The sequence below is a fragment of the Denticeps clupeoides genome, chromosome 7 (assembly GCF_900700375.1).
Source record: "Denticeps clupeoides chromosome 7, fDenClu1.1, whole genome shotgun sequence".
Lineage (NCBI taxonomy): Eukaryota > Metazoa > Chordata > Actinopteri > Clupeiformes > Denticipitidae > Denticeps > Denticeps clupeoides.
Window position 1 is genome coordinate 1,011,624 of NC_041713.1, and position 9,506 is coordinate 1,021,129.

At 51.1% G+C, this 9,506-nt stretch overlaps 1 protein-coding gene across 2 annotated transcripts; it reads left to right on the forward strand.

Annotated features, from left to right (window-relative positions):
• The first annotated feature begins 40 nt into the window (after positions 1 to 40).
• On the forward strand, positions 41 to 9,414 carry xpnpep3 (X-prolyl aminopeptidase 3, mitochondrial). 2 transcript variants are annotated; one of them, XM_028987689.1, is made up of 10 exons: positions 41 to 293; positions 417 to 518; positions 591 to 986; positions 2,106 to 2,290; positions 3,999 to 4,061; positions 4,283 to 4,396; positions 4,741 to 4,826; positions 4,929 to 5,112; positions 7,205 to 7,325; positions 9,169 to 9,414. In XM_028987689.1, the coding sequence occupies exons 1-10, from the start codon at positions 242 to 244 to the stop codon at positions 9,366 to 9,368; spliced, it is 1,503 nt and encodes a 500-aa protein (XP_028843522.1). In that variant the 5' UTR covers positions 41 to 241; the 3' UTR covers positions 9,369 to 9,414. The 2 variants fall into 2 exon arrangements, with proteins under 2 accessions (XP_028843522.1, XP_028843523.1); XM_028987690.1 differs by having other exon boundaries at positions 258 to 293; positions 417 to 513.
• Positions 9,415 to 9,506: the final 92 nt, after the last annotated feature.

Below are 9,506 nucleotides of genomic sequence, written 5' to 3' on the forward strand. Positions count from 1 at the left end.
AACAATCCGACGAGGGCCATGCGTTAAGGTCGCAGGCAAAGTGCGTCACTCCACCGCCGGCCAATCGGACGCCTCGCGTCCGAACACCGACCCACCAACGAGAGTCGGGGTCTTACGGGCGACGGCGCGGGGGGTCTCGACGGAAAAGCGCGTTTAACGCGACATGTTCATAACTAACGAGTCATTAATGCAGATATCTCATCCGGGAACTCGCAACATGTGACGCAACGTCTGACCGACAATGTCGCTCTTGTCCAGTTTGGTTCGCCGGGGTGTCCCCTCACTGTCACGTGGTGAGTGTTCTAATCCCGAGATTGACCTTTTAAATCAACTCTGTCAAATACGTGAAGGACTTTGTGACATTCAGCCGTGTGATGGTTAGTGTGGTGACCAGTGTGGTGACCTTCTGTCCCCAGGTGCCACCAGGTGGTGTCCGTGTCGGAAGGTTTCGCTGAAGGTCCCAAGCAGATACCTGGGCCAGCCAAGTCCGTACACTCACCCCCACCTGATGAAGTACGGTGAGTTGTAGGTGACAACGTGGGGACAATGTTAAGAGTCCATTCAATGACATTGCGGTCTTGGGTGTCCAGGTGAGGTGACCCCTGGCTTGACCCAGACAGAGTTTGAGCTCCGGCGCCAGAGGCTTGCCTCCCTCATCGAGTCGCAAGTGGACCGCCGGCCTGGGACGTCCCACGTCGTCATTGTCCTGTCCCACCCCGTCCGCTACATGACCAATGACATCCCGTACCCCTTCCACCAGAACCAGGACTTCCTCTACCTCACCGGCATTCTGGAGCCGGACAGCGCGCTGGTCCTGTCCGGCACCGGGCGCCCGGACTCCGCCGCCCTCTTCGTACCTCGCAGGGACCCGGCGCGCGAGCTGTGGGACGGACCTCGGTCCGGGCGGGACGGGGCGGCAGCTCTGACCGGGCTGGACCGGGTGCACAGCACTGAAGAGCTGGGCCTCGTGCTCAAGAGCCTTAAAGGTACAGTACACTCCCAGCATGCATCAGTCCGACGTATCCCAAGATTCCACACAACATCAGAGGTCACACAGGCTTCGGATCTACCCCGTAATCGGAAGGTTGCGGGTTCGAATCCCGATCCGCCAAAGTGCCACTGGGGTCCCCTTGACGAAGGACTGCTCCCCGGGCGCCTGTCATGGTGCCCACTGTCACCAAGGGTGACGGTTAAATACAGAGGACACCGTGTGCTGCGCTGCAGTGTATCACAATGACAGTCCCGTCACTTTCAGAGGACACCTCCCGTACACCTGCTTTTGCCCTGGATTATTCCAGCTCGTTCATACAGCATGCTTCCGATTTGTGTTCGTGGAGAGTTAGTCGCTTTGAGTTAAAGCCACTTGCAACTGTTGTGTTGAAGGTCCCCTGACATGAAAATGTGACATTGTGAGATGATTTAACATGAATACGAGTTCCCCGAGTCCGTCTAGAAATGGCCGTTCTGCTTCCTCTCCAAACCTCTCCTTCCTCGGCGTGAATTGCAGTTTTTTCAGTAACCTCAGGATTTACACAAACGGATACAGCAAGAAGGAAAAATGATATTTAATGATTTTTGCATGTGTTGACATCGCCGGCCACTCATCCAGAATGGGAGGGGCCTGTCAATCATCAGGCCCCTCCCATTTTAATCTCTGATCATGTTCAGAACGGCGGAAATTGAGTAGAATTAATAAATGGGACTTTCTCCTCTTCAAGACACAGCGCCTACCTAGTGGTTCTTCTTTGATCGCACTGTGTAAGTTCTGAGGATGCAGTTGAACCCGCCCCAGTCTTTCGGACCGTGTTTGGGTGAGAATTTAAAGTGAAAGTGAATTGAGTGTCACTTGTGATACACAGCACACAGTGCACACAGTGAAACGTGTCCTCTGCATTCAACCACCACCCTTGGTGAGCAGTGGGCAGCCATGACAGGCGCCCGGGGAGCAGTGTGTGGGGACTGTGGCACCTTGGCGGATCGGGATTCGAACCGGCAACCTCCTGATTACGGGGCCGCTTCCTTAACCGCTAGGCCACCACTGCCCCCTGTTGAGGACAGAAGTAGGTTTGTTTCATGTTTGCAACATTTCACTTTTCCCATCTCAGGCAGCACCGTGTGGTACGACTCGACCCAGCCCTGCCACCCGCGGCTCCATCAGACCCACATACAGCCCCTGCTTGAGGGCGGGGCCTCAGTCAAGCCTCTCCGCCCCCTCGCCCACGCCCTGAGGGCGGTGAAGAGTCCTGCTGAGGTGGCCCTGATGCAGAAGGCGGGCAGCATCACAGCTCAGGTCCGTGCCACTCAGAAACGCAGCATATGTGCCAGGCCAGTAGGTGGCAGCGCTCTTTTGCCGCTTAAATCTTCACCCTCTGCAAAAGGCTATGAGGAATATTTCTGAGGCGCGGGACGAGCAGAATACATGATGATATGTACTTTAAAAAGCACCGATAATCATTTCCAGCATTTACCAGACGCCCTTATCCAGCGCAACTTACAGTCAGTAGTTCCAGGGACAGTCCCCCCCTGGAGACACTCAGGGTTAAGTGTCCTGCTCAGGGACACGATGGTAGTAAGTGGGGTTTGAACCCGGGTCTTCTGGTTCATAGGCGAGTGTGTTACCTGCTAGGCTACTACCAGCCCACAATAATCAATCTGCATGATCATGAAATTGTAGCTGAAATGACATCCAGTGCTGAATTACACACCAATACAAAGCAGTGAAAACAAAACCTCTCTGGATCTGATCAAAAATATATTTACCCCAGAATTACTGCCGAATTTCATTACTTGACAGGATGTGTGATGAGAAAGAGACAATATTGTTCTCCATCTGTAGACTTCTGCTGGTAGGAGATGAGTGATTAGTTGGGAGAGGCCGACGCCCACTTCTTCTAGCAATAATCAGGATTATTTGTGGGTTTTCTGCTTTTTCCAAAGACCCTTCCGGATGTTACTCTTGGGAAGATGGACCTCGTGAGTTAAATGCTGGTTTCCTCCTGCTGAACTGTATAGGGTGGTAGTGGCCTAGCGGGTAACACACTCGCCTATGAACCAGAAGACCCAGGTTCAAATCCCACTTACTACCATCGTGTCCCTGAGCAGGACACTTAACCCTGAGTGTCTCCAGGGGGGACTGTCCCTGTAACTACTGGGTGGTAGTAGCCTAGCGGGTAACACACTCGCCTATGAACCAGAAGACCCAGGTTCAAATCCCACTTACTACCATCGTGTCCCTGAGCAGGACACTTAACCCTGAGTGTCTCCAGGGGGGACTGTCCCTGTAACTACTGGGTGGTAGTAGCCTAGCGGGTAACACACTCGCCTATGAACCAGAAGACCCAGGTTCAAATCCCACTTACTACCATCGTGTCCCTGAGCAGGACACTTAACCCTGAGTGTCTCCAGGGGGGACTGTCCCTGTAACTACTGGGTGGTAGTAGCCTAGCGGGTAACACACTCGCCTATGAACCAGAAGACCCAGGTTCAAATCCCACTTACTACCATTGTGTCCCTGAGCAGGACACTTAACCCTGAGTGTCTCCAGGGGGGGGGACTGTCCCTGTAAATACTGATTGTAAGGTGCTCTGGATACAGGCGTCTGGTAAATGCCGCCTGTTGACCATGAAACATGGAAAATATGAATTAAAAAGCGGTATCCGTTGGCCTGATGTAGTTTGTGGGTCTCGGGGTGCCGATACGAATGTGCAGGGAACTCTGGGAGCTTCGGGGAGAGATGTGACGTCTGCATCACGGCAGCCAATCATGCTCTTTCTATTCAGTGACTTGGCCGGAAAGCCTCAGCAACAGCTTCGGCACGGCGGCTCCGTACATGGAGCCGGCGCGTCACGCCGCTGATCGACAGCGTGCTATTTAGAAGCGTTTTCGCCATTTCTAAACGCGTCCGAGTCCTTATCCAGGGCTCGGGGACTCTGCCTGTGGCCGTCACCGCGACGTCCCGTTCATGGCGACCGCCGCCTGACTCCACGCTTTGTTCGCAGGCTTTCATGAAAACCATGGGGGCGTCCGGAGGGGCCGTGGACGAGGCGCTGCTTTTCGCGAAGGTGAGCTGGCACTGAGAGAGAGAGCTGAGCCGTTGCCAAGGCAACGGCACAGAATCCAACACGGATTCCGTTCAGCCTGGCGTATCTGGAGCGGCCGTTGTTTGCCGAGGCGCCGCTCCCCTCCCTTCCCTCTTGGCCTTCCGTACCGCCATGAGCCCACCTGTTTCATACGTGCCTGCCCCGTACCTGCCCCACTCTCTCTTCTCTCTTTCTTTCCCCAGTTTGACTTTGAGTGCCGTGCCCATGGCGCCAACTTCCTGGCTTACCCCCCAGTCGTGGCGGGAGGAGACCGCGCCAACACTCTACACTACATCAACAACAACCAGATCATCAAGGTGGCCTGGAAGCGTCCGAGCGCTGCGTCCCTCCTGTCTTCATTCACCAGTTCCCCCATCAGAACCCCGGCATTAAATCGCTGCGTGGTGGTGGTGGTGGGCGTGGGGTTTTAGGAGTGTAGGGAATGGCGGGAAATGGAGGGAAGGGGGTGTGTTTACAGGCTCCTCCCATTTTGAAACTTTATTAAAGTTCTGGGTGTCCGAAATAATTACACATCAGCAGTAGGTGCCGGGTGGATAGTTAGCGTCTTCTCTACAACATACAGATAGCCAGCGATCGGCCACTTCCTGTTTCCTTCAGGAAGTGAACGGTGAACAATCAGAATCGTGTCTTTCTGTGTCAGGATGGTGAGATGGTCCTGCTGGACGGGGGGTGTGAATACTTTGGCTACGTCAGTGACATCACGCGAACGTGGCCGGTGAACGGGAGGTACGGGCCACACCCACGTGTCACGGGTGCCGTCGGAATTGTGTAGTAATGGGATGAGAGGATGTATTATTAATGCCCCCATTTGCTCCGTGATGGCTGCAGGTTCAGCCCGGCGCAGGCGGAGCTCTACGAGGCCGTGCTGGAGGTGCAGATGGCCTGTCTGTCGCTCTGCTCCCCGGGGGTCAGCCTGGACCACATCTACAGTACCATGCTGGAGCTGCTGGGCCGCCAGCTCCGACGGCTGGGAATCGTGGGTGGCAGCGCCGGCGACGCCGACGCACTTAAGGTATTTAACTCGGCGTCACAGAACCTTCATAAAGACATCTGTTCTGCCTGAAGCACCCCGCTTCCTGTACTGGTGCAGAATAGGGCCGTGACACACCGCAGAACAGTGCACGGTGACACCATGAAATGTGTCCCATGCAATTAACCCGTCACCTCAGCAAGAAATGCGCCTGGGAAGTAGTGTGTGGGGACGGTTCCTTGATGAAGGGGACCTCAGTGGCACTGTGGCATTTCAGGATTCAAACCCTGGACCACCACTCTCCCCCGGGGACGGTTACCGTGGGCAACTGCTGACCCATAGATGTGAAATTGTGCGGCCATGTGGCTTTAAGTTTTAAGTGACAGGTGTTTGTCATGGCAGAGGCTCATCATGAGATTACAAAAGAAGGAAAAACCTGCTGGATCACCATAATCCAGTTCTGGGAGGGGTTTCTTTGGGATGGCCACACCCCCACCCGCAGGGCGCTACCATCACTGGTTGGTTGAAAATGATGTGGGTCGTCTAGTCTGAACCCAAAACGATACCTTGTTAAAAATATGCAACTGAATTCCGCTGCACATCCAGGAGATTTTTTATTCCGAACTTTTCTTGGCTTTACGACGTGTGCCGCTTTCTTGTAGATTAACTTATCAAAACTGAGATTCTGATCTTTCCGGGCACCAACTCCCCTCAGAAAAACCTCTCAATTCAAATCGTCTCACTACTGTTAATACCCACCGCATCTGCAAAAAGCCTCGGAGTTTGGATTGACTACAAACTGAGTCTGAACATCACGTTGCTGCGACCTCCAGATCCTGCAGGTTCACTCTACAACATTCGCAAGATTCGGCCTTTTCTCTCACAACAGGCTGCGCAGCTCCTTGTCCAGGTGATGGTCATCTCCAAACTCGAATATTGTAACTCTCTCCTGGCTGGAGCCTCTGCAGTCACCATAAAACCCCTCCAGATGGTCCAAAATGTGGTCTTCAACCAGCCGAAACACACCCACGTCCTGCCTCTTCTCACCTGGGGCAGCGGTGGCCTAGCGGTTAAGGAAGCGGCCCCGTAATCAGAATCCCGATCCACCAAGGTGCCACTGAGGTGCCACTGAGCAAAGGGCGCCTGTCATGGCTGCCCACTGCTCACTCAGGGTGATGGGTTAAATGCAGAGGACAAATTTCACTGTGTGCATCGTGTGCTGTGCTGCTGTTACAATCACTTCACTTTTTAAACCTCTCTCCACCGGCTCCTGGAAGCCGCTCGCATCGAGTTTAAATCCTTGACGCTGCCTACAGGGGTGTAAATGGAAGTTCTCCCTCTTACACCAACACACTACGATCTCCGATCCCAATCGTCTCTGTTCTCCTTCGTTGTCCCCGGCTGGTGGGACAACTTGTCCTGCTCCATTCGACTAGCCGAGACACCTTTTAAGAAGCAGCTGAAAACACACTTGTTCAAAAAGTATTTCAGACGAGTCCAACACACTCACACACACACACTCACAAAAAAAATTGTCCAGCACTTAACGCTCCCCGGCATGTTCTATTCCTGACAAGTTTGGCCTTATCAGGGCTCTTAGTTTTTAATTCAAAATCTATGGAAACCGAATGAGAATTGCTGGTGTCGTCCTCTTGTAAGTCGCTTTGGATAAAAACGTCTGCCAAGTAAAGTAAAGTAAAGTAAAGTAAAGTAAGATTGAAAACATCTGACTGATGATTTCTCTTCTGGTGAGCTAATTATAAAGCAGAACCGTGCTACCTATAATAGAGGCCAGGCCTGGCTCCACCAACATTTCCATATTTCTGCCATACTTCACAAATTTAACAGTCAAAGCTTTTATGAACGTACTAATATGAAGCCAAGCACCAGCTGTTAGTGCCGGTCAAGGGCAGAACTGGGAATTTACCAAAGTGTCGTTGAGTTGGAGGGGCATTATTGGTAGCTATGTTAAATGATTTATTGAGGCGATTATATATTCTAAAATCGATATTAATTATTATTTGATGGAAAGCAAAGTGATTGTCATTGTGATGGTAGAGAGGTTGGACTTGCTGTTTATTATTTATTCTTAATCTATTTTTTTGTTGAAATATTATATAATGTCCTTTTCCAGGCTGCGCGGCGCTTCTGCCCGCACCACGTAGGACATTATCTGGGCATGGACGTGCACGACACGCCCGAACTCTCCCGGTGCCAACCTCTCCAGCCAGGCATGGCCATCACCATCGAACCAGGTGGGTTAAATGACGATAGAGTTGACCGCAAGCACGTCTTGTGTTCACGTTATTATTTCTGTGGTTTATCATGTGATTTGCACCAATCGGACATGAAATGAACGCTACCCATCTAATATTGACTAGAGGCCCCTTTTGCCACCAAACCAGTCCTGACCCCCCTGGAAAGAACTTCCATTTGTGGCATCTATAACCAAGCCAGCCATCAGTAGCAGATCCTTCACATCCTTTAGGTTGTGAGGTGGCATCTCCATGGATCAGATCTTTCCAGTACGTCCCAGAGATGCTCAATTGGACTGAGATCTGGACAATGTGGAGACAACATTCATTGTTTGGTTCGATGAACATTTCTTGAACCAGATCAGTGCAGATTTGGTCGATTAAGAAGGTGGTATGTGTGAAAGTAAAATCCACATGAACGGAGCACCAAAGGTTCACCAGCAGAACACCATGCTGCCATTGTTGGCATCCTTTCTTCCCATAGTGCATCCTGGTGTCATAAGTCCCCCAGGTATATGACACACATGCCAAATAAGCAAAAGCACGATTTATCAGATGAGAACACGGGTGTTCTGACTACTTTCTATCTAAACCAGCATGAAGTTCCTTCTGCAGTTCCCAGCCATCAGAATTTGGTCCTTGTCTAACGCGTCCCTTCTGATGCATGTACATCTGGAGTATCGAGCACAATCCTACCTCCGCGTCCATATAATACCTCGCACTCTCCGACGCTCCACTGCTGAAGGTGCGAGGGAGACACTCATCTAGACTTTTTTTTTTTTTTTGTCGAGAAATTCCTCTTTAGAGAATATTTAGACTAAATTGTAACTTGTAATGCAAGAAAATCTACAACAGAGTGAATAAACGGATTGTATTGATGGTTTGAGTCCAGAAGTGACTAGTTTTACTGTGTAAGTTTTTCTGTATAAGGGCGTCTCCCACTTGCTGTATTGGTAGATGTAACTGGTCAGGGGTGAATAAACGGATTGTATTGATGGTTTGAGTCCAGAAGTGACTAGTTTACGGTGTAACTTGTTCTGTATAAGGGCGTCTCCCACTTGCTGTATTGGTAGATGTAACTGGTCAGGGGTGAATAAACGGATTGTATTGATGGTTTGAGTCCAGAAGTGACTAGTTTTACTGTGTAAGTTTTTCTGTATAAGGGTGTCTCCCACTTGCTGTATTGGTAGATGTAACTGGTCAGGGGTGAATAAACGGATTGTATTGATGGTTTGAGTCCAGAAGTGACTAGTTTTACTGTGTAAGTTTTTCTGTATAAGGGCGTCTCCCACTTGCTGTATTGGTAGATGTAACTGGTCAGGGGTGAATAAACGGATTGTATTGATGGTTTGAGTCCAGAAGTGACTAGTTTACGGTGTAACTTGTTCTGTATAAGGGCGTCTCCCACTTGCTGTATTGGTAGATGTAACTGGTCAGGGGTGAATAAACGGATTGTATTGATGGTTTGAGTCCAGAAGTGACTAGTTTTACTGTGTAAGTTTTTCTGTATAAGGGCGTCTCCCACTTGCTGTATTGGTAGATGTAACTGGTCAGGGGTGAATAAACGGATTGTATTGATGGTTTGAGTCCAGAAGTGACTAGTTTACGGTGTAAGTTTTTCTGTATAAGGGCGTCTCCCACATGCTGTATTGGTAGATGTACCTGGTCAGGGGTGAATAAACGGATTGTATTGATGGTTTGAGTCCAGAAGTGACTAGTTTACGGTGTAAGTTTTTCTGTATAAGGGCGTCTCCCACTTGCTGTATTGGTAGATGTACCTGGTCAGGGGTGAATATGGTCGTGAGAGAGCCGCATCACTCTTCACTCTTTCTGCCCCGACCAGGACTCTACGTCGGCCGGGACGACGCCAGCTGCCCGGAACGGTTCCGGGGCCTCGGCGTGCGGATCGAGGACGACGTGGTGATCCGGGAGGAGGGGGACCCGCTGGTTCTGTCTGCGGAGACCCCCAAAGCCATAGCGGATGTGGAGCGCACCTGTGCGCAGCGAGACCACCGACGGAAGCCGCTCCCGGTGGGAGTCTGAGCGCCGCTCGAATTCGTGTGAAAAATAAAACATTGTTTGGAATATATTGTTGTTGTGAATATTATTGCATGAATATGAACGGCGCCGCGCCGCAGCTCCGAGCGCACACGAACGCGCTTTCCGGGAAATCCCGAGTCG

What these genes read in the sequence shown, in the direction of transcription:
- xpnpep3 (XM_028987689.1), top strand. Translation starts at nt 242, where the DNA reads ATGTCGCTCTTGTCCAGTTTGGTTCGCCGGGGTGTCCCCTCACTGTCA. An exon ending in CGGGCAGCATCACAGCTCAG is followed by an intron (nt 2,291 to 3,998) that starts GTCCGTGCCACT and finishes CTTTGTTCGCAG; the next exon opens with GCTTTCATGAAAACCATGGG. An exon ending in GGCCATCACCATCGAACCAG is followed by an intron (nt 7,326 to 9,168) that starts GTGGGTTAAATG and finishes TGCCCCGACCAG; the next exon opens with GACTCTACGTCGGCCGGGAC.